Genomic DNA, 25,225 nt, shown 5'->3' on the forward strand with positions numbered 1-25,225 from the left:
AAAGACAACTGGAAGAGACAGAAATAAGAAAGAAGACTAGAAGGCCCCAGAGAAAACTAGTAGTAAGATGGTAGATTTAACTACATTAATAATTACATTTAATGAAAATGCTCTCAACACCTCATATAGAAGACTAATCTTGTCAGGCTGGAAAAGGCAAGCTCCAGATGCATCTGTCTTCGAGAAAACAACTTGAAATATAAAGGTGACGAGAGTTCAAAGGTAAGAGATGGAAACATGAGCCTCACCAACACAAATCACAGACACCCGTGGGTGATACTAGCATCAGGCATGACGCCTTCTCCCCAGAAGAAAATAAGCGAGTTCCAACAGGGAAGCCAGGGGTCCACAGAGAAAGAAAACAAGGATCCACACCTTACTACTCGCGTGTATAAAATTCTAGAAAATGCAAACTAATCCACAGGGGCCGAAAGCAAGCGCATAGCTGCCTGGGACTGGCATGGGGGTAGAGCGGGATGCATGACAGACAGGCACAAGGATAACCTGAGGTGGGGCGGGGTGGAGTGGCGATGGATTTGTTCATTATCTTGACTGAATGTGCGTATGTGAAAGCTCATCAAGTTATACCTAATAAATATCTGCACCTTACTGTGCATCAATACAGATAACAGGCCACATACGGAGGTGCAGGGAAGGCATGATAAATACGGTATTTCAAGTCCCCGTAATGACCGCGCACTGTTGGAATGACTCAGGGATGGGGGGAGAGAGTGTTGGGAAGAGAACAGCTGGCTCTGTACTCACTCCTGGCGACAAAGTTATTTTGGAGCAAAGATTTAGAATTTAATCATGAAATCCTAAGGGCACAGAATAAAAGATAGATTAATATTTAATAACCTTGCTGGGGAGAAGTCCTTTCCTAAGCATAGTGGAAAACACAGAAGCTATCAGCAAAAAAGTTGATAAATGTGCCTCTGATATGAAAAAGCAAACAGCTCAAAATACAAGCCATTAACAATCTGAAAGACCAGCGAGTGTGGCGAAGCTGCAGCTGTTTGATATCCGGCTGTGGGAGATTTCACATTAGCACTCGGGAGAGTAATACTAAAACACAAAAGATGCACACACTCTGGTGTAACAATTCACCTTTCAAACATTTATCCGATCGAAACTTGCACAAACGTGTAGGCATCCTATTCAGAATTGCTCACCTTAGCAGAAAATTGGGGTAGTGGGGACTTAAAATGTCCATCGATGAGGGCTAAATAAATTCTGCTAACTCAATAAAATATTGTATGGCCATTAAATAGAATAAATAATACATATGCATATATACACACACTCCCTCCCAGGGGCACTATGAAGTATGATAGGTACAAAGTAGAATAGTGTGGTCCCATTGGGGGGTGGGGGGTGCGGGGGAAGATGTGAAAAATAATGAGAATATATTACAGCTGTAAGCTGGGTATTATGGAAGCCTTCACATTCTCAGACATTTCTGTACTGTCTGAACCCTTTACAAGTATGTATTGTTCTTGTTAGCAGAAAAAAACAAACCTAAAAATCCTATGCAATCACTTGCCCTACTGGCTTCTCACACCGTCTTTCTCCAATTTGGTGCCTCTAATAAATCCAAAATCCAATTTCACTCGGCAGAGCTATTTACAAAGCTCTCCTTTTCTCATACATCTGTAAGCTGCTCTAGTGCGTCCGATTTCCCGGCTCCTTCTGAAAAGCCTCCGCTGCTCTGGGGAAGCACAGGCAGTCTGCTTCTCCTGGCTCACCCGAGAAAACAAACGCAAAAGAGCATCCAAGGCACACGCCGCTGATGCCGGCTGCTTTATGCGATCGAAAGTAGCAACTTCTTGCTGACATTCCCACGTCCTTAAAAAGTGGGTGTTCTCCGCTGTTTGCTCCTGAGTAAATTTTAGGGGAGCCTACATCACTGAAGCAGTCAGAAAAGTAACACTCAGAGGTTGCACACTGAGGATGAGCAATCACTGCTTCCACCCTGGGCTCTCCAGGCCTCCTGTGTCCTACCCAGAGTCCTTCTACCTGTTCCATCTATTAAAGGGCTCCAAACACACGGGGTTTTGTGAGACTGAGCGGCCCCTGATACCCACAGTAGGCATGTTAGCTTTTAACACAAGCCTGAACCTAAAGGTGGCCGACGACTGGGTGCCCCACAGAGTCCAGAGTCAGAAACTAAATAAACTCGAGTGGTGTCACCAGCCAAGGTCAAGATCAGGGGAGCTGCCACCAAACTGCCTTTGGAGCTGACACACTGGAGCACACTGGCCCTTTCCACCATTTATCCTTCCAACCCCCATCCGGGGAACGCCTTCCAGGAAGGAGGGGTCTAAATGTAACCACCATGCCTCGCCTCCCTCTAGCTCACTAAGAAACTCATAGAAACTGAAAGGCAAGAAGCGGGAGGGTGATGTGCTGGGGTGAACACACAGAATGGTTCCCGCCCTATGGGAGACTCAGGTGTAACTGAGGATGCAGGAGGGGAAGTCACCTGATGCAGCACTAGCCAACAGCAACATAATGCACACCCTGTATCGTAAATGTTCTGAAAGCTGCAGTGAAATAGTAAAAACAAGCAGATGAAATTGACGCTAGTAAGACTGCATTTAGCCCCATGTATCCAAACTATGATCATTTTTTTAATAGTGTTTTCAGATTATTCTTTTTTTATATATATATTTTATTGATTTTTTACAGAGACGAAGGGAGAGAGATAGAGAGTTAGAAACATCGATGAGAGAGAAACATCGATCAGCTGCCTCCTGCACATCTCCTACTGGGGATATGCCCGCAACCCAGGTACATGCCCTTGACCGGAATCGAACCTGGGACCCTTCAGTCCGCAGGCCGACGCTCTATCCACTGAGCCAAACCGGTTTCGGCAAAACTATGATCATTTTAACATACAGTCAATATAAGAAAACTAGAGGCCCTATGCACGAAATTCGTGTGAGAGTAGGCTTTCACAGCCCCGGCTGCCTTGGCCCTCGCAGCCCCAGCTTCATCTGGAAGGTCGTCCGGAAGGTCGTTCAGACAGTTGTTCACAGTCATCTGGTTCATTTGAAAATTACGCTTTTATTACTATAGATTAAGCAGCTACTTTACACTCCTTTTGTTCTTGGAAACCCAACACATGTTTGACACAGCGAGCATCTCAGCTTGGACTAGCCATGTTTCAAGTGCTCGTTTTGCTCTATGTGGCTCCTGGCTATCATGCTGAGATGCAGGTCTGCGGGAGAATCGAATCAACAGTGCAGGCACGGTGTGGGGTGCAGGGCAGGCTCACACAGCACCCAAGAGTCACAGCCCTTTGAAGAGAAACACTGCTGTTTCTTTTAGAAACTTTTTACCTCCTCTAAACTTCAGGCAGTGGTTTGGTTCCTCTTGCATCTCCCTCATACCACCTTTCTGGACCCTGTCTCTTCACTTGTCTGTAGCTCACAGGTGCCTGCAACTCACTAGCTGGGCCCTAATTTTACCCTTCCTTCTTCACGAGTCTAATTCTACAATCAAGAACAAAAACCACAAAGAAAAAAAAAGCTTACACTCTTGGGAAGGACATTATTTAATGCCCTGTCACTTATCTACGTCTTTACTTTTTAACTTGGCCATCTCCTTATCGAGAAGAAGGAATACTGCTTCCCCGAAGCAAAGCCCAGGGCCCAGAGCAGAACCAGAAACAAGAATGGTGACGATAAAATTCACGACTCCACGTGGGAGAAGCCACATTGAGCACATGCCCACTACGTGCCCTGTGATTGGCCAACAGTATCCTACGCTCCCTTTCAGCACTTTTTTTTAGTGGGTACAATATGTGGTTTTTCTCTTAATAAAGTCCATCTTCTTTCAAACTAGTTGGGCTGATTATGCTTTAGCCCAGGTTTACAAATATATTTCTTTTACATAGCTTCAGCCCACTTATTCAGCTAACCAGGAATTAATCATGTTAATAACACGGCATTAAAATCATTTGTTCAGCTGTTATATTGGGCAACTTCATTCAATCCAGTATCAATAGATTACACCCTATGACACAAACTACCAAGAATAGATCCATGCAAATCCCAAGAAAACACCTCAAAGCACACATTTAAATGGCAGCATGTATAAGGTCATCCTATATAATAAAAGCTAATATGCTAAGTGTCGGGTCATCCAGTAGGCCGTTCAACCAAAGTGTGTAATATGCTAATGATATGCTAAAGCTGCTCAACTGCCCACTAAGACCACCAGGGGGCAGACGCTCTGACTGGTAGGTTAGCTTGCCCCTGGGGTCCAGCCCATCAGGACTGGAGCCCTCCTACAGTCCCTTCCCAGCTGGTCAACCTCCCACATCCCTCCCCAGCCTCCATTGTGCACTGGTGGGGTCCCCGATCCCGCAGGCCAGACCGAGGTGCCGGGAGCCAGTCCATCCTTGCTGTTTCAAGGAACCTGGCATATATGGCATACTGTTTGTTCTTAATATGTTTGCTCACCTTCTTGGCACTATGTGTTTTAACCAAGGTCACCTCTCTGAGAAAGGTTGTTTCCCCAGGTAGGAATTTTCCCCTGAAGTTAGGGAGGGAATAAAACCCCTTAACTAAGTGCCAGGCGGGTAATTAATCACTTTAACTACGAATAATCATGCTTAAGCTACATAATCTTTACTCCCTGGAATGGAGATAAGAAACGCCCTAACCTTTGGAATAGAGATTGATAGGATTGGAATCAACTGGTATAAATATAGATGTAACAAGACAACAGGACACAGAACCTAGACACAGAACCTAGACACAGAACCTACACAGAACCTAGACACAGAACCTACACAGAACCTACACAGAACCTAGAGATAGAAGAACTTCGCTGGAGAGAACATGGCAAAAGATCCTGGACAGAAACTGGCCACAGAACCTAGAGACAGAACCTAGCGAGAGAACCTGGCTGAAGAACCTAGAGACAGAACCTAGTTACAGAACCTGGATAGAGCATGGCAAGAGAACCTGACTAGAACCTGGTGACTGAACCTGGCTGGAGAACCTAGCAAGAGAACATGGACACAGAACTTGGCTGGAGATCCTAACCAGAACTTCGCTGGAGATCCTGACCAGAACTTGGCTAGAGATCCTGGCTAGGCTGCTGATCAACTGAACGCTGTCTCCATGTCATTCCTTCTTCACCGACTCCGTCCACACCTTTGGGGACCCCAGCACCGAGGGACCCCACTGGTACACGAATTCGTGCACTGGGCCTCTAGTCTTTGTATAATTGGCTACAGGGCTCTGTTCTGCAATCTACAGAAGCCCTGAACAGGTGCACCGGAAGGTGGAAGAATGATATTTGTCTCCTGCAGACAGTAAGTACTCCTTGCACAACTTTGAAAGTATCTCCCTAAGTCAAGCATTTTAAAATTTTAACCAAAGCTTATCTTCCAGTTTAGAAACTCATGCCCCTGTGTGTTGCAGAATCTTATTAAGGGCCTATTGGACACAAACATGCTGATTCATAAACTCATAAGGAACTTGCCATTTTAACACCCCCTACGCACCAATCCACATGAGATGCATTGTAACAAGAATGGAGCAAAGTAATTTTAAAGCCTAGATGGGTTAAAAACACTCCTTCAGTGTAACGTGACTGCCAGTCTGCACCGCGCTGGTGTCTCCGTGACTAAATCCTCAGGCTCCACGGGCCCGTAAAGAGACTCTTTCCTAAAGACACAGTTGACTTGGAAGATTTACTGCCGCTTACTTCAACAGCTATCTTCGAGAACTGTTAAGACAATATAATTGTCAAACTAGTGTATTGCAAATCTCATTTTTATTGTTAACATTTGCCACTGAAATTGCTCTTTAATTGTTTGTTTTGGAACAGACACATAAAACATCATGACAGCGATACTTTGGCACATATTGGAAAATCTGCCATGAATAAAGATTTTTCCCCAATGAAATACAGTTTGCCTCTATTACTTGGCATTAAAATGATTTACTGAAATAGGCCAAAACATAAACCGCTGAAATAAAATGAAGAGAGATTACAGTTGCAGCAAAATGCAAAGGCCGATCTATTCAGACGCATAATTGAGACACGTTTAAATGCAACTTTGACTCCTTAGAAAGTGGCCAAAAGGGAAAAAGGATGCCTTCCATCCTGCTCACCCATCAACTGGACACTCCAAAACCAAACCCTCGGGCACTTGTGAGGACTCACTTCCTCAGGAACCACATGTATTAGGCAGATCCATATACATGGCCGTAGTGTGGACCCTGAAGACTGTAGGAATCCATTCAGCTAATCCACTGTGTGCTGCCTGAGCGTCCACTCCCCGCCCAGCACGGCTGCTGTATTGCCACAAAAACCCGGTGTTCTCACCCAGGTGGCCCTGCCAGGAAAGCAGCACCGGCTGCTGTGACAGCCCCTTTTTGTAAGCGATCCGCTACCTGGCTTTCAGGGCTTGGCCCGCCGAGAGCGAGGCACAGCTCAGGATAGAAAACGCTCCACCCTGAGTGTGGTGTTAGCGCTCCCGGGCCCTGGGATCAGACCTCGGAGACCAGCTCTGCCTTTTAGGCTTCCTTCCTCTCGGCCCTTTTGGCTGATCTCAAAAGCCTCATTGAAGGAGACCTGCAGGGATCTCCCCGAGTTCAGCTGTCAACCTGTTTCGTTTCCAGTGTAACCCAGGACGCCAAGCCTGATTCTCTGCCGGCCTCACCGCGGTGGCCAAGCGGCCACCTCCTCACTGCTCATAGCTCCTGCAGCACCGCGGCTCTGAAGGCTTGTTTGAAGTAGAGGACACTGAGTTTAGAGAACATTCGCTATTTGCATGGAACCACCCAGCATAAAGCCCTGCCGGACCTGGGCCCAAATGGCCCCTTATCCTCTCTCTCTATGCTTCTCCGTCGTCTCCGGCCCAGGCACACCAAGCTGGACGCCCCCTCTCCACATGACACCTCCCTCAAGGCCCCATTCAAAGGTTACTTCTCTGTGAGACTCCTCTCCTCCCACTGAGCAGTGGGTCCCTCCCTCCCCTGGGACCCAGTGCCCTCCCCCCTCCATTAAGTCCCACGCTGATCCTGGCCAATTACGTGCCCACACCTGGCTTTCTCCCTGCCCCACACACCCAGGGGGCCAGGTATTAGGCACCCAGACCAGAGGGCGCACTGTGTTTCCTGAGTTGGCAGTTACAATTGTAGATTACTTTCATCTTTTTAAAAAGATAATAAAGACTACTTTCAATGGGATATGTATGTAACCAGTGCAATCCATACTGGGAGCTCTTGCTTTTCGCGCACATCCCCAGGAATCTTTTCTTAAAGTTTGTCCGGGGTTATTCTGTGCCCATGGGACATGAGATTCAGAATTCTGCTCTCTTCATCTTCGCCTTCCTCCAGGCCTGCAGGAGAGACACGCACGCTGCCTGCAATCCCAGCCCATCAGAGGAGAAAGGCTGCTTTCTCAATGAAAATCACACTGGGGAGGAGGCACTGCTGGTACGAGCACAGCATGTGTGGAACTCCAGAAAAGAAGAAAGAAGCTATAAAAGCCTGTAATTGGGCTCCAAGTACATCAAATAGAAGCTGGAAAACAGTTAGGAGCTAAGAGTGAAGAAAAAAAAAAAAAATCCAGAGGTCACAGTGGACCACCAGCTGAATGATTCGAACGCTGTTTTGCTTTTTGAGTGGGTGGCTAGAAGACACAAGCAGTAGACAAGCATGCAGGGCCCTGCACGATCTTTTCATTGTGTTTCCTCCTGATCAAATCATTGCTGAAAGCTGCTACATATATCCAAACCCCACATATGCTCTTGAACTTAGAAACCAAACCTAACTAAAGAATATCCTGTGTCTTCTTGAAACTAGGAATCCTACAGTTGTAAGACGCACCATTATTTTATCAAACAGTAAGAAAAACGCTGCCAATTAAACTATGACATGCTTTTTTATTACCTCAAATTTTTATTTTATTTTTATGGAAAGAGCTATTTTAGATTTATTCAGACATACAACCTCATAGCATATCTTTCTTGGGCACATAAAAAGAAAAATAAAGGTAAAATAAATTGGTTAAGGCAATGACAACCAGGTCACCTGGCTGAGAGCAATTGTAAGAAGCCACTGATTTGGAAAGTACATCCCATTTCCAGAAATGCTAAAATCTGGAAAAAAAAATTGCACACACCATAGAATCAATAAAATACTATTTTATGCCTAGTTCAGTGACAACATTTAGAAAGGACATGGTAATCGTTTACAGAATAACTGCTACAAAGGTATTTCATTGATTAGGAAATGTATTGATATAGAGGGGGAAAGTTGATATTTTTCTTCGACTCACGAAGGACAAAAGTAGAATAGGGGTTTAATAATGTTCTTCAAGGACATCTATGTCCTGTCCCCAAAAGCAGTCGTTTCCAAATGTGTTTTTTTTTTCTTTACTTTTTTAGCAGCAGGACCTCTTTATAATACACCGTCCTAGGAGAAGCCTGAGTAGAGAGCTGCTCCAGCTGGAGGAAGAGCATCACCCTGCACGTGCCTGTGAGGTCACGGGGCTCAGGACCAGCTGACATCCTGGCCTGGAGAGTAGAGGTCACTGTCAACCCACCCCCTCCGATGCCACAACGCAAGAACGAGGGTTTAAATCATGCATCACGCCCTAACCGGTTTGGCTCAGTGGATAGAGCGTCGGCCTGCGGACTGGAGGGTCCCAGGTTCGATTCCGGTCAAGGGCATGTACCTTGGTTGCGGGCACATTCCCAGTCAGGGGCGTGCAGGAGGCAGCTGAATCGATGTTTCTCTCTCATTGATGTTTCTAACTCTCTATTCCTCTCCCTTCCTCTCTGTAAAAAATCAATAAAATATATTTAAAAAAAAAATAAATCATGCATCACTCAACTAAACATGTACTGTGGCCTGTAAAATGCAAAGCCTTCCTAGGTGCTCATTATGCGGAGATTAATTGAGTATGGAGGGGTTTTGTTAATCTGCAAGAAGAAATTTCCTATGTGCAGACTTCAGACCTTGAGGTGACTGCCAACAGGTAAGAATTTATCATCAGTGACCCAAGGAGCTATATTGACCTTAACAGGGTAGAGGCCCTCCCGCCACAGCAAGGGTGAGTCCCACCCACCCTTAAGGCCCATGGTAGCTCTACAGTCTCTCTGTCTGCAACACGCCTCTCTCTTTTTCTTGTTTTTGTTTTGTTTTGTTTTGTTTTATTGATTTGAGAGAGAGGAAGGGAGAGGGAGAGAAGAGAAATGCGATTTGTTGTTCCATTCATTTATGCATTCATTGACTGTTTCTTGTGTGTGCCTTGGCCAGAGATTGAGCCCACAACCTTGGTCGACACTCTAACCACCTGGCCAGGGCTAACAACATCTCTTCTCAAATGCAAGACAGATGTGGCTGAGTTTGGACAGCACAGGACCTTGCCACGGTGCCCAAGTGTGTGGCCAAACGCAGCAGCTTACCACCCACTGCTCTCGGAAACGAACCCATCTCCACAACAAACCAGCAAGCGAAAAGCTTTAAAATCCCCACTCGAAAGCTCTTGATCTGCATGTCTTCACCCCCTTTTCCTCCGTATCTTCTCCTAATACTGCTTCTAAATCCCCTTTTACTATTTGCTCTTATTTTGTTGTTTTGGGGTGTGTGTTTTTTTAATTTTCTCAATTACAGATGGGATTCGATATGATTTTGTATTAGTTCAGGTGGACATCAGTTACACCCTTCTACTACTCGAAGCGATTTCAGTCCAGGCTCTAACCCACCACCACCCCTCCCCACCCAATTCAAACAGCTCAGCAGCTCCAACCAGCTCCCTGAAAGCCAAAGGATCTGGAGCTAAGAAAATGACTGTTTTCCCGCGGAGCCACAGCAACACACAAACAGCTTGCAGATTAATGTCCCAGGAGGAGGAAAGAAAGCTGGTTTTCCATGTGGAGGGTTAGCAGACCATCCCGGTTATTGCTCCGCCCACGACCAAGGTAGGTTAGGCTGGTCTGTCCCCGCCTTGGCCCCTGGTGCTGTGGGCAGCTCTGGAGCGAAAGTGTTTGGCAAAGGGGGTAACCTGTCGCGTCCCCCCTACTTCCCCCCTCCCCACCCCCCGTACAAGGAGGCATTTCTTTGGTCAAGGGCACTCCCTTGCTATAAGCATCAACTCTACTTTCACCCTGATTTTCCAATCCGTACTTATTATAAGTAGGGATTTATCAGAAGTGAGAAAAGTCCATCTGCATCCCATTTTATTCCCTCCACGTAGAAACCTTAGGTGGAAGGCTTTCCTGAACAGATGGCTTCCAATTAAGTTGCATTCTGTGAAGAAACGGTGTACGGAAGCTAAGCTATTCTACATTCGGAAGAAGATTCTGCCCACAGGCCTAAAACTGTTGCTGTGACCCGTGACTACAGAGGGCTTCACATTGAACATCAGAAATTCATACTGAAGAATAGTGATCATTATTCTTCCCTTCCCCCACAAACCAACCTCAGAAAAAGTACTCTCCACATTAGATAACATATGGTTTTCAGTCAAGAGAAATAAAATCAAAGGACTTTGAAAAGAGGGCAGGGTCCCGATACAATCTCAGAGCGGGACAGAGCCCAGACAAGGAAACTGAGGCCCGATGAGGTGAAGTCAGATCATGAGGGACACACAACAGTCTTCTGGGCAGTTAGGGTTAGCACTCAACTACACGACATGGTCAAAACTTTAAACAGCTTTAAATTTCAGATGCATGTTTCCTTACCAGGATGACTTCGAAAATGAGTGGGATCAGTTTGCTTTCCTCCACAAGTCTGTTAAGAAATAAAAAGATAAACACACATTAGACGGCTCGTGCGTCAACTGCCGCCCTGCCATGCAGCACCGCGACCCACGTGTTACCGCTTAAATCCTGCGACTGAGAAATCATCTGATTAAACATCACTCATTTTTAATACACTGAACTACAGCCATTTAAACACGAGAAATATGAAGCCTCTTTGCAAATGACTATTAGTTTAGCCTTACTGATCTGCAGCAAGCAAAATCTCAAGAGTAATATTTGTAAATGGAAGATTTTACTAAAATTCACAATTATTATGAAGACTATCAAACTGGGCAATGCCAGGCAAATCGCGTAACCCATCATCACTGCACAGTTAAATGATGAGCCTGCCACACTGTAATCTTTCATATGTGCTTCATCAGGCATCTTCTCAGCATTCATGATTTAATGTACAGTGATTTTTAAAAAATCATCTTTAACTTTAAAAAAGGTAGGCACCAATCACCCAATAGAATCTAGGCACTTCCCACCATTAAACCTCGTTTAAAAATGTCATCTACTAGAAGAATTTTTCCATGCAATTTAAGAGAAAATAGCCTTGATTCAAAAGTGACTTCGTCTCTAAATAGTCCTTTAGTCCAAGGATCAATAAACTTTCTTCTGCAAAGGATGAGACAGTACATATTTTAGGCTTTGGAGGCCACACGGTCACTGTCATGGAAAAGCAGGCAAAAATAATATGGAAACAAGTGGGCGTGGCTGTGTTCCAATGACATTTTTTTTTTTAATATATTTTATTGATTTCTTACAGAGAGGAAGGGAGAGAGACAGAGAGCCAGAAACATCGATGAGAGAGAAACATCCATCAGCTGCCTCCTGCACATCTCCCACTGGGGATATGCCCGCAACCCAGGTACATGCCCTTGACCGGAATCGAACCCGGGACCCTTCAGTCCGCAGGCCGACGCTCCATCCACTGAGCCAAACCGGTTTCGGCCCAATGACATTTTATTTACAAAAACGGACGGGATGCCATGTTTGGCCCACAAGCTATAACTTGCTGATCCTGATTCAGTTTCAAAATCAGATTCCTTCATTTTATTGGAATTTATTCTGTATGATAAACTGCAGCACTTAAGCACGTTGCCCTCGTAGATACGCGCTGTTTATCTATTTCACACACTATGCCAGGTGAATGGAAAGAGAATTTATCACTTGGCCTCCCTCGAGCTTGTTTGTCTATGATAATATATTGATTAAAAAAAAAAAAAGTCTGTGAGACTAGCCCAAAAAGGATCACAGTGTTTACAATATGTGTTAAGGGCAAGTGCGACACAGAGCGAGTTCCCAAGACTAAAGCTTGAGAAAGCCCCATCCTAGTGTCAAGCAAAGGGAACTGATTATTTCTGTAGGTTCATTAGAGGGGAGGGAAGAGGTTTTGACTACAAACGTTAAATTCATTTACATTCTCTCACTTTCCTGGACAACTGCAGGCTCAGATCTGAATATGAAGCTCCTTACCCCATGGCAGGCAGAACGGGACAAGCAGAGACTCAAGATCGAGCGCAGCTTCAGGCCAGCAGCGTCCCGGTTTTCATCCTCAGCTTCCTAGCTGTTGACAATCCCTTTTCCTAAATTGGTCTTTTTCATTTTTTCTAATAACACATACTCTCACTAGGCCTGGGCTGACATAGCCACGCTCATGCATGTCAGAGTTGCCTAGCAACCAAAGCCAAGGAAGTCACAGACACCACTGCTTCTCCACCGGTACCGGGAAGTTACAGGTCCTGCCAGCACAGTCACCCCAACATCAGATCCAACCATCCACTCCCGACACCAGACTTCTCATAATAGTATTTTAAAATACAGCCCCGGCCAGGGTGGCTCAGGTGGTTGAACGTCGTCCCATTCCCTGAGAGGTCACCTCTTTGAGTCCTGGTCAGGGCACCAGCCTGGATTGCAGACTCGATCCCCAGGAGGAGGTGTGCAAGAGGCAGCCAATAGATGTTTCTCTCTCACTGATGTTTCTCTCTCTCCCTCTTCCTTCCTCTCTCTCTAAAAATCAATTTAAAAATATTTTTAAATAAAACATATTCTATTATTAACATATTACTACCTTAATTCATTCTTAATCAACAACCTCATTTCATTCTTTAAAATTATAACGCATACTTCTTCGGATCTCCGCAGGATGAGCAAGCTGACCCGAGCCACCTCCGAAATCCCTTTTAACTAAATCCTAACACTCCAGCCCTTACATTCTTCTGAAAACAAGCAACCATAACAACTTTGTTCTTTGATTTGACTAAGGGGCAAATCACTTAGGGCCACATCTGCTAAATAAAAAGGGAACCCACGCTGAATAAAGCTACTTTTCATTAAAATTTCTATGACATTTTCTGTGACTCATGGACCAACCCCAAATGTAATTCCAAAAGAATGCTAAAGCAAGGACTGACCGAGAGCGGCTGTAAACACGGGCCATTATATAAGGCACTATTTGTCCAGATGGTGAGACGTTAGCAGAGATGAGCCTACTGGGTATTGACTGGCATCTTCTTAATAAAAAATAATAAAACAGAGCATACCCAAGGGTGTTGCGTTGATATTTTTGTTTCAGTTCTGGGTATATATACAGGGTGGGGCAAAAGTAGGTTTACAGTTGTCTGTAAGGAAAATAATACAATAAGAAATAACAACACAAGGATAAACTCTGTTTTGTATATTCACAACTGTAAACCTACTTTTGCCCCACCCTGTATGTGCACTGGGTAGTGATGTAAAATACTTTTTTTTTTTTAAACCACGAGTTATAAACATCTGAAATCCACAAACTGCAGATTGCTGTGGAAACAAGTCATTTGCCTTCACTACGTTCTGAACATTTGATTTTTAAAACTCCGTCTCCTTACTGGAAGCCTTTCGCTCCTCCCAACGAGTGGCTCCTGCCTGCAGTGCTCAAGCTCAGCTCTCTCCTCCCCTGACTGGACGCTGGGGCCGCTCGGGGTCAGGCCTCTGCAGACAGGGCGGACCAGGCTCGCCTTGAGAGAAAGCTGGCGTGGCCGACTCTCCAGGAGTGACTCGGGCAGCAAGTCTTCCATCGTCACCGCAGCCTGGAGAAGCACGACGCAAACGCTATCTTACTTTAGGGCTCTGTTGCATTGCCACCATGTGTTTAAATCAGCAGGAAGAGCCTGTTACAGCCTAAGTTCGAAAAGAATGAAATGTCTGTGGTTTATGACGAGCCTGGAGGACGGGAAGTAGAGAGATGTACCTGAAAATTTTTTTAACCCGAAACAAACAAAATAGGGATCTTAAAATGTTCCCTAATCTTAAAAGGACTGTGAAGATATTACCTGCAATACAGCACATTTTTCTTCCTTTATTTAGCCACCTCCGCACTCTGTGTCCAAGTGGCTCCAGAACAGGACACTGAAATATACAGTCTTCTCAAACGTATTTCCTGGGACTACTTTACCGCGTGGGTTATTTTGTTGTTTGTTTGGTTTGGTTTGGTTTGGTTTGGTGTGCATGTGGGGGGCTTTTTCTCTTCAGTACATCTCCAATAACCCTTCACAGCTGCACTAAATGACTATTGACTAGATATCGGGGAGAAGGTGTGGGGATCTTAAAGGCCATCTTGGAATTCTGCCACCACAAGCCTGAACTTTTCCTCCACCCCAATTCCATCTTATCCCACCTCCTTTTTTAAAAATCCTCGAAGGAGGGTATGTTTATTGATTTGAGGAAGAGAGGAAGGGAGGGAGAGGGAGAGGAAGAGGAAAAGGAAGGGGGGAGGGGGAGAGAGAGAGAGAGAGAGAGAGAGAGAGAGAGAGAGAGAGGGGGGGGGGTACCCTGGCTGGGGATTGACCCGGCAACCTAGGCTTATGCTCTGACAAGGAATCAAACCCGCAACCTTTTGGTGCATGGGACTATACTCCAACTAACCGAGGCACCTGGCCAGGACACCCCCTCCTTTTTAAAAAACAACTCATATTAGTTTCTTTAAATTAGCTGCCTCTGGGCAACTATGTAGAAACCCAAAATAGATGCTGGACTTATAAAAAAATTTCCCCAAAACGCTGCTTAGGGGATTTAGAGTTTGTATTTGTCCCTAACGGAGCGCTAGGTGGAAAACAAAGCGCTTCCATTTCTTGTGACTTACATAATTGGCCAGTCTGGCAGACCAACAGTCATTTTTAAATAAAAAAATCTCTCACATCAGCTGAATTTCAAATTATTGGCTCAGTGAATCAGCTTCACACAGAAATGGTTTCATAATGCTTCGCTATAGCATGATATTATGTCTACCCTGAAAGCAATGATATTGGTAACATTTCTCTTTGAAATGTCTGCCTTGCCTGCAATGTTGGCTAATTCTCTTGCAGAGAAATGCAGAAGTTTCCCCAGTAAAGGTACACAGATACAAAAATTATTTTTCACACAAACAAGGAGGGAGGCAGGGTTGAGAGTTTTAGCAGCGTTAGCACATAGAATTGTTAGATCTGGTTATTTTACAAAGATCTATAGAATCCTCCTTATGGGCAGGCGTTATACTTCTTCCCTGAGGAAGTTTACACCCAGTGAGCAAAAAACATATACAAAAATAATCCAAGTTGTAAAGATGAGGTCTTAGAATTAAGTTAGAAAATGAGGCTACTCCAGAATGCACCCCCGATGTATGAAAGCCTCCCCTTGCCTAAAGTAGCATGAACAAGATATTTCAGTAAGAGAAACTATGATTGAGTGAAAAGCAAGTGTTTTTCCCACAGAAAGGAGATTTTAGATGGAAATAAAAGAATTGCATGTTACATTAGCAACTTTGCAAAATGCTTTTCTACCCATTTCCTCGACAGATGCCCAGCCAGGCCTGTGGTGATGCATGAACCGAGGCCACAAAACGCTCCTAACACAGAAAGTGCGGCAGGTGAGACGGAAGAGCTGGGCTGCTCATTTACACACGTCCCTGCCCTCTCCTACCTCCACATGCTACAAGGTATCTGAAAGGCCTGGCTGTCAAGGGCTTTCGGGGAACTGTTCCTGCATGGCACCCACACTCTTGTTAGCCAGTGGGTTGTGGATTGTCACTAATGTTAATGTCTGGTAAGAACCACCAGGCTGCCCAAACGGCGTGGCTCAGTGGTTGAGCGTCGATCTATGGACAGGAAGTCACAGCTTCGATTCCCAGTCGGGGCACATGCCCAGGTTGCAGCCTTGATCCCCAGGAGCGGGCATGCAGGAGGCAGCCGATCAATGATTCTCTCATCATTGATGTGTCTGTCTGTCTCTCCCTCTCCCTTTCTCTCTGAAAGAAATAAAAATATAATAAAAAAAAACCCCACCAGGCTGTGTGTGTGTACTTAATGAACTGATGTCTTCCTAATTATAGAAAATAATTATTAAAAATCATAATGACTTTCTATAACTACTTACATAAAATAATTTATATCAAATGTAGAAATACCGAAGCATAAAATATATTTTATAGAGTGTTATGTTTGAAAAAATGGAAAAGCATTACAAGGAAAAATACTATAAGAAAATCATTAAGTTTTGACGTAATATTTCCTTGTCTTTTTTTCCTATTCACTCTCATTTTTTTTTCTCTATTCATATAGGTCACTCTCATCTTTAGCCACCATTTGTGCATGTCCTCCATGTCACTCGGACAGCCTTGCCCTTCAAGGGTCATTTGCTGTCTAATGACCCTTCAAGGTGAAGTCCCTTTCCCAAAGCTTTCTCTGGGGAGGTTAGCACGCGGCGTCACTCACTAAACCCAGGATGGATCTGGGATTAGACCTGGAATCTGCCTAATTTCAGAGCCTGTTAGAGGCACAGTGTCAGGAGAGGGGGTGGGAGGAAAAGTTCAGATCATAATACAGACGTTGGGTTTATTAAAAATCTTTCCTGTGTCATTACATAGTCATCTCAAATATGAGCCCTTACACTGGCATAGTTTTCTAGCCTACAATGTTTTTAACTAGTCCTCTTGATGGACCCTTGTTCTCCATTTTTCATTAGTTCCTTAGAAAGCAAACGAACGTAGTGGTGAAAGGATCGCACTCCTAACACGCTCAACTCGTCACTGGTCCTAGCTCCGTGCTTCCTTCAGACACAACAGCACCGCCTGCTTCCCTCCGCGATGGTGAGGCGGGGACATCAGGCTGTGAAGGGGAAGCAGCCCGCACTCTGCGGCCACAGAAAGCCCTCCGTGAAGACATACTCTAGCTGTCTTTACTATTACTGTGTTTTAAATGTCTTAATGAACATTCTTGTACGTGAATATTTGTGCGTATCTTTTACTATCGTCTTAGGATATATTCAAAGAAGTAGAATCAGCGAATATTTGAGGTTTACTACATACTGAGAGCCTGCTTGTCACCAAAGATGTGCTAATTTATGAAAGTGCACGTTCCCCTGGGCTCTCAGCAAGTGCGATCCAAAACCTGAGCCATGTGGTGACCGGACACTAGGCTCCGGGTGGTGAGCACACAATGAGGTCTGCCGATGCGGTATTTAAAGCTGCACCCCGGAATGTATGCAATGCTGTTAACCAATGTGACCCCAATCGATTCTATTAAAACAGTGTTTTAACTTTCCTTTGATACTTGTATTATTTTAATGGAACTTTCTTGTATTACTAATAAAGGTGATGCTTTTTCGTGTTTATCGTGAGAAATGGCCTTTTCATTCCTTTGTCCCTGCTCCCTTTGGGCCTATCCTACTTTAGAATGTCAGGATACTTGAAGAAGTCGGTCCCCCAAAGCTGACCATGGTGTGTGCTTTGCAAACAGCTGGGTTGTGCTCTATTTGTGACTCCACGCAGAAGGCAGACAAGCACGTGATGGTGCATTCTGAGGGTGCAAGGTGTCTCGGAGCATGACCTCACTGAAGAACCCCGGCTGGCCCACTTCCCTGCCTGGGTTCTTCCCTCTGTAACACGTGATGGCAGAGACCGCTAAGTGATAACACATGTTGGAGATGGTAATGGTGTGCCCAGGAAGTCACAGAACATTTGAAACTCAGACCACTGTTTAGTCTGACAGCTCTCGTGCTCTTTAATTATTCGACAAAGGCCCTGTCTGTATAGCAAACACTGCAATATAGTCTGACCAATAGCTGTCTGCACATAAAATCAGAGGACTTGACATTGAAATGGAGGACTTGGGGAGATGTGAGAAACGAACGGGGAGTCTGTGCCTTAGGCCACATGTTACATTCCATTCTGTTGGGCTTCACTTGTTCCAGAGTTGACTGACAGTGACAGGTGTATGCAAACTGTTTACAGGCAATGCACGACTTTATCAAGAGTAGATAAACAGCAGCAAACGTCTGCAGCCCATTGCTGATTCTAAAATGGTAAATTACCCTGGTAAACCACCAAAAGAAAGTGTAAACATTGCAACAGAACTGTGATGCTAAAACTTGCCAAATATTATCAAGGGATTGATTCTTTCAGACTTTAGAAGGTACAGATCAAATCAAGAGACTTTGATTATTATGTCTACGGTTAGGATGCCATGAGCTGATGGCTTTGCTGGCTCTAATGCCCAATGTTTAAATGGTCAGGAATTGCAACCTTGACCTTGAATTCCCATCCTGATGGCCCAGGCTACACCTCCTGCAGTAAAATCACTATGGGACTTGAGCACTGCTGGTTTTACAACGCTATCACGCCACCTCCACAATGGCCACAGGTTTTGTAGAATAGTCTCTAGCTCTGTCTAGTGGCCTGGGAAGCTTGGGGCTCTTGACTGTGAAGCGTGAAGAGGACATGGCCAGAGACCTGTGGGCCGCATCCACGGCCCACCCCTCCAGGGCTCTGGCAAGCTTCACTGGGAAAGACATGCAGAGTCACAGGTCCAAACGATGTGCCAAAGTACAGGTCTCAGCAAGTAATGAGCAGGTGGTAAAGTATGGCCAGCAGCATGGAAGACCTGAGATTCCACCACCATTCTAGGTACACAGGTAGCAAGGAACTGGATGACACCCACTTTAAGCAGGAGTCCAAGCAGAACACATAGGAATGCACCAATGATATATACAACCCTAACTCATAAACCCCGTCCCTGAAGCCTGGAGGACCAGGCTAGAACCCACCTCGCAGAGGGTTCCAGAGAGAACTGGGGGATCCAAACAAGTGAGTACCTCTGTCCCAAAGAGCTAAACATAAATCATAATTCTGAACATACTTAAATGATTTATTAGGGAAAATGTAACATTTTCCACAGGAAAATGTCTTAATCAGTTTTTAAAAGGCAACTGTAAAAAGAGGAACCTGCTAAAACAATAACCACGATAATCACAATACTTAACCATTTTTACTGTCTATTATCTTAAAATAGGAAACAAAGGACAGTAATGAATGACAAGCTCCAAATAGAAATATGGAAATAACAAGGCATTAGTAGGGTGCTAGTACCTACCTATCTATATATATGAAAGGCTAATATGCTAAGTGTCCTTCCCACCATCCAACCGGCCGCTATGACATGCACTGACCACCAGGGCAGACGCTCAACACAGGAGCTGCCGTAGTGACTTGGCAGCGGTGGTTCTCGAGTGACGCACCGGGAAACCAGAGAGGAGGGAGCCCGATTCCTCGCAGAGCCGCGCCATTCCACCTTTGGCCGTGGGTTATGTTGTTGCTGGGGCACTGTCAGCCCTGAATCTGGTTTACCATACACTTGGGTTTGCGTTCTACACCCTGTACGGTAGCAACTTTGCAGAATGCCCTCTCGCACAGCCTGATCCCCACAGGTCAGGCCACGGGACCCCACCTGCCGGAGGGACTAGGTCACTAGGCTCACTCTGCAGATGCTTTTGAAGCCATGGTGCCATCCCAAGTGCGGCTGGCAGGGGAGGGACCGAGGGAGGTTGGCTCCAGGGCATGTCCGGCCCCTCTCACCCAATCCCACCCTGCTGGCCACTTTCTAATTAATTTCCTTTCAATGTGCACAAATCCATGCACCAGGTCACTAACTGTTTCTATAAATATTATAAAAATAGGTAATTTCCGCCGAAACCGGTTTGGCTCAGTGGATAGAGTGTCGGCCTGCAGACTGAAGGGTCCCGGGTTCGATTCCGGTCAGGGGCATGTACCTGGGTTGCGGGCACATCCCCAGTGGGAGATGTGCAGGAGGCGGCTGATCGATGTTTCTCTCTCATCGATGTTTCTAACTCTCTGTCTCTCTCCCTTCCTCTCTGTAAAAAATCAATAAAATATATTTTAAAAAAAATAGGTAATTTCCAATTACCCAAGTAAGAATTTAATTCATTGCCTTAACACTTTCAAAGTCTTTTCTCACCCCACCCTCAGGTGCCCAGTTTCTAGATAGCTTTGTGACTAACTGCACCACCACTTCCCAAATCTCACTTTCAAGCATCCCAACTCCCCAGCTCAATGGCCCTCCCTCAGCGTGGCAGTGCACTCTTACACTTCCCCTGGGGGGAATATTGCAGGAGGGAACCACCAGGGGGTGCGGACATCCCCCTTTCTCCATCAGTTACCCATCCTGCAAGGTCAAGGGTCGGGGAAGCTTTTCCAGTAACCTGCCAGAAGTAAATACATCTGGCTTTGCAGGCCACATGGTCTCTTTCAAAACTGCTCAATCGTGTGAACACAAAAGCAGCCGCAGAAGATAAATGAACGAATCAGTGCGGCCGTGTTCCGGTAATATTTTATTTACCAAAACAGGTGGTCAGGATTCGGCCCACCAGCCTCTGTGCTAAATCATTCTCATCGACGAAATGTCACTAAAATACCCCTCATCCCATAAACAAGCAAAAAAACACTCCTCTGGCCTGCTGTCTCCCTATTTTTCAGCTGCCCTTTATAGCAAACTCGCCCTGGAATTATCGATCTTCCGGGTGTCCACCTCACCATTCCATCCCCAATGAACTCCCAGAGGCTTCTGCCGCCATGTGGCAGGGGAAGAACCCCTACCCAAGCTTTCCCGCCGACTGTAATGGTTCATTCTCCGTCCTCCCCTTCCCGACACCCTCAGCAGCATGTGGCACTGCCATCATCCCCTGCCTCTGAGCGTCCCTGGATGCCAGCGGCCTGTTCCTCTAATAAGGAAGCTGCACTGACACAGGCAGCCAACTCCCCCACGTCACCCTTGGGTGTGCCCTTCCCCGAGAAGCTCCGGCCAGCCTCTCCGAAGCAGCTGACCCGGCCCCTCACCCTCCACTCGCTCACTCAGCTGCTCTGTCCTCTGGGGCGCTCCTCGCTGGCTGGAACTGCGGTTTCTCAGCGGTTTCCTGGCGTACTGTCTATCCCCCGTGCCATCATCCGCTCCTGAAAATCGGGCCCCTGTCTGTCTGTACACCGGGGTGAACGGAACGATTAGTGGAGTGACTCGCTGAGGGAGTGACTAATATTAACTTTTCTTGCAGGTAGAAAACTATCCGAGCTGATGTGCTCTCAAGTTCCAGGATTCCACGGTGGAAACTGACTCTGAAGAAGAGAAAAGCAGCAGACGCCTTTTCTTGTGGGCAAGTAAAGAAACATGCTCAGGGGAATGGAAGGTAGCATCCCGTTAAAACAATGATCTCCGAGCTCCTTTTAAACACAGAAGGGAGGAGCTGTGAGTTGCTGCTGACTGCAGCCCGAAATACCAGGGCCGCTCAGTGCAAAGATTCAAATAAACGCTGGTTTCCGACACGTCGTGTAGTGAGTGGCTCCACTGACAAAGGGACTCTGCCAGGCCTGGCGCCACTCCCTGAGGAAAGCTGTCGCTAAGTCCACGCAGGTCACAGGAGGGAAACTAGACTGACCCGCCTCCAACACACAGGGCTGGCGTGGGAATACGGATTCAAAAGATTAACTTCTTTCTAATGAGAGAGATGAACAGTCTCAGCGAACCCACCTGAAGCCGGAGAGTAAGGACAGGCAATGAAACGTCCACCAGGTCACCCTGACTTCAGGGGAAATGTCTATCACCGTAAACAGGATAAAGGTCAACAACAGATTCAAACAATCACAAATAAGGTTAAGAAAAATGGAATGCCTTGGATCAAACTCCTAAGGTCTTAGGTTGGTGCCCTTCCATAATTCTATCAGGGACAGAATTTGGGGGTAGGATGGGAAAATTAAGTTAACACTCACTCTGGGAGTGCTTCTGCAAACACGTAGCCGAATTACTGTAGAGCTATGCCCTGATCGGCACAATGAGCAGGGATTTCTGCCCTGTGAGGGTGACTTACATCATGAGCAGAGGAGGGTTCAAAACCTAGGAGGACGAGGGAAGGAAGAGGTTGAACTGAACCAGGAACCTGGATTGTCTTTCTGATCAGAACTGTACCAGGAGCTGCCACGGTGATGAAAATCAGAGGAACAGGTGTCAGACGCTAACGATGGGAGCAGAGGGAAGCCAAGGAGAATTATGGGCTGGCTGCTATCGGAGCCACGAGGCTGAAGATGACTGTGTGGAGGAACGGGACCACTCCTAGAAGTAGACGCAACACCATGACACTGAAAACAGTTCAGCTTCAAAGTGTACTGTGATACCAGCCGAGTTGCCTTAAAAAGGTGGCTGTGCAGGGAGGGGCAAAGCACAAGGCACCAGAAGGAGGTCTGGATCCCAAGTCTTGTTGCTTTGAACTGACCCTGGGGTTTGGAGCACAAATTCCCTTGAGGACCTTCATGTCCTCGAGTTTAAAATGGAGATAGGGTCCAGGGTACTGATCACACCCTTCCGTTCTGTATTGCTAACTCCAGAAGGAATGCATCTTCCCCCGCTCCAACCCCCACAACCACCTGCTTTACACTCCAGGTCACTATTCCTTGCCCTGACCACCTCCAGGCTAGGGACCAGCCCATGCCCTCCAGAGCCCAGAGAAATTCCTCCAACTAGCTAACCCTCAACCAGCTTACCACGCCCATCCACTCCTTCATTTGTAAACTACAATAAAGGCTCTTGCGCATTTCCTCTCACTTCCTCTGCCTCCGGCCCGCCCCTGGGGCTTCCTCCCTGGGCTCCCTGGGGCATGCTATGCCTCCTCCTCCTGGGATCTAGGAGTCTACAGTAAAATATCTCTTCAAAGGCAGGTGTTTCCTGATCTTTGACCTCCCAACCTGAATAATTCAAAAGCCTACACCCAGGATCTCCAAAGTCCCATACAGCTCAAAAATTCTAAAATTTCTGTCTTCACATGAATAAAGAAAAAAGGTTCTATTCCCTTAGGTCATGGGTCAGGAAACATTTTCTAAAAAGGGCTAGACAGTAAACACTTCAGGCTTTGTCAGAAACAAGGCCTCTGTCTCAGATCCGTCTGTTTATAAGTTTACGTTCCTTAAGAACATAAACACCACTCTTACTGGACAGGCCACGCAAAATCAGGTTGCAAGCTAGTTGACCAAGTGGGCCAGAGTTAGCCAATCTCTGCTTCAGATGACACGGGAAAGTCTACAGACCTAAGGATGCCTTGAAAACACAAAAAGTCTTACTGAATCCCTACTCAGATTAACATCAATCTGCAACACATAACTGGAGAACCACCATTTGTAAAGGTATACAACAACTCTAAGTGGTTTCCTTGAAAATGTCAGGCCCAAATAGTAATCTGAAACCATCCACTCCTGACCCAGAAATGGCTGCTAAGTGGTCATGCGACCATGAACTCGCATCTGCGTTAAAAGAAAACAATGAGAAAAAATCACCTTGTTGAAATAACCATCCTGCCTAGAGTCCAGTGAACGCAAACTCAACAGGGTCACAAACCAAAAATCCTTTACAAGAAAAACACGGCACTGTTCCAATTCACTTATAGGCTCTGGATTTCTAGTACCAGACAAGAAGGCTAAGCGACCGAACGACCGATCGCTATGATGCACACTGACCACCAGGGGGCAGACACTGAACACAGGGGCTGCCCCCTGGTGGTCAGTGCATTCCCACAGAGGGAGTGCTGCTCAGCTGACCAACAGGCGCCAGATGCCTGGCTCACAGCTGGCAAGCACAGCTGCAGTGGCATGAGCCTCTCCTGCCTCCGCAGCAGCGCTATGAAGCGCAGGCGACAGCAGCAGGCACAGCAGGACCAGAATGAGCGGGAGTGGCAGGGCGCCGGCCACCTGCCGCTTCGTGCACTACTACATCCCTCGGGGGATGTTGGACTGCCAGTGTCGGCCCGATCCCTGCCTGGCTTGTGGGGATCAGGCTGAAACCGTCAGTCCGACATCCCCTGAAGGGTCCCAGATTGTGAGAGGGCGCAGGCCAGGCTGAGGGACCCCACCGGGGCACAAAATGTGCACCGGTCCTCTGGTAATATATGTACAGCCAAGTCTAAACTCTTCTTTTAGGATGAAAGATGCAATTTTACTGAGTTTTCAAAGACAGTTAACAATCGCTAATGGTGGAACTATTGGAAAATAAAATAAAATGCTAAACTTCCCAGAGTAAAACAAAATTTTATGCTCAATCTCAGTGGAAGTGCACAAAGACCTCAGCAAGAGTGACAATTGGGACAATTTTAATTTAATTTCCAAATTCTGCTTAAGCAGTATTTAAGTCCCAATATTACGTGTTGAACAAGTGTGCAGCAGCACTATAATCCTAAATCAAGGCAGAGAGAAGGGAAAACAAAAAACAAAATTAAACAAAGAAAGTTTCTGATTTGCAGGATAATGAAAGGAGCTCAAGATGTGCTCAGTATTTGAAATCTTTTACACTTGCTTTATCCCCTGAAATGACTCTACTTTAGTGAAAAGTGCAGAAATGTACCCAGTTTGAACAAGTGGCCAAGACAGTAACCGTGGACGACGTCCATCCAGGAGGAAAGAGAAGGTAAGGACGGGTGCTCAGAGGCTCGGTGCTGCTGGAGAAACCCTGCCTCTGATTCTGCGAGTGCGGGGAGAGGATGAGTGGGGAAGCCGCGTCACAGTGGCCCAGGAATAACAATGGAACCCTCAGGGACACAGGGATTGGCTTGCTTCTCATATGAGGCTTTTTAAATTCCACAGCCACCTGGCGAAGCAGCAAATTATCTCTGGAGAAATCAATTCATTCTAATTTTAACAAAATTTCACTTTATTAAAGCTATTTCACTCATCGAGATTCCATCAGAGGAAATACCTGTGGAAATTCAGCTCATTGAAGGAAAAAGCACCGAACTGGCTAGTTTAGCAACGGAAGACAGTTCCAGTGATTTGGGCTTTTCCTTTTATCGGTCTAGAAAGTGTCAACCAGAACCTATCAGAATACGGCAAAACCTAATTTTATTAAACTATGTAAACTGAAAATAAAACGCAAATGGAAGCCCCCTGTGCCCGGGGTGTTTTCTGATGGCTCCCACAACTGCCATCCAATGTCAGACAAATACCACCGTCTTTTTCTTATTGAAAATATTTCTCCCATTACTGTGTAGGGTGTGGAGTTCCGGTTTCAATCTGCATCATCAAACATTTCTATCTTCTGTCAAAGGGGTTATCTCATCTAGAATTCTTCCTTCAATATTCCTTCCTCTCCTCAGAATGAAAAGGAAGAAAAG

The 25,225-nt window shown here is 45.9% G+C and overlaps 1 protein-coding gene across 1 annotated transcript in view; it reads right to left on the minus strand.

Annotated features, from left to right (window-relative positions):
* The window catches only part of ULK4 (unc-51 like kinase 4), a 246,189-nt gene that overhangs the window by 120,274 nt on the left and 100,690 nt on the right, over nt 1-25,225 (minus strand). Inside the window, exon 30 of the mRNA XM_081105862.1 lies at nt 10,715-10,763. Within this exon, the coding sequence (XP_080961988.1) occupies nt 10,715-10,763 (49 nt within the window). The remainder of the gene's footprint in view (nt 1-10,714; nt 10,764-25,225) is intronic.

Source organism: Myotis nattereri (genome assembly GCF_964212035.1).
Source record: "Myotis nattereri genome assembly, chromosome: 14".
In the NCBI taxonomy this organism is placed as follows: domain Eukaryota; kingdom Metazoa; phylum Chordata; class Mammalia; order Chiroptera; family Vespertilionidae; genus Myotis; species Myotis nattereri.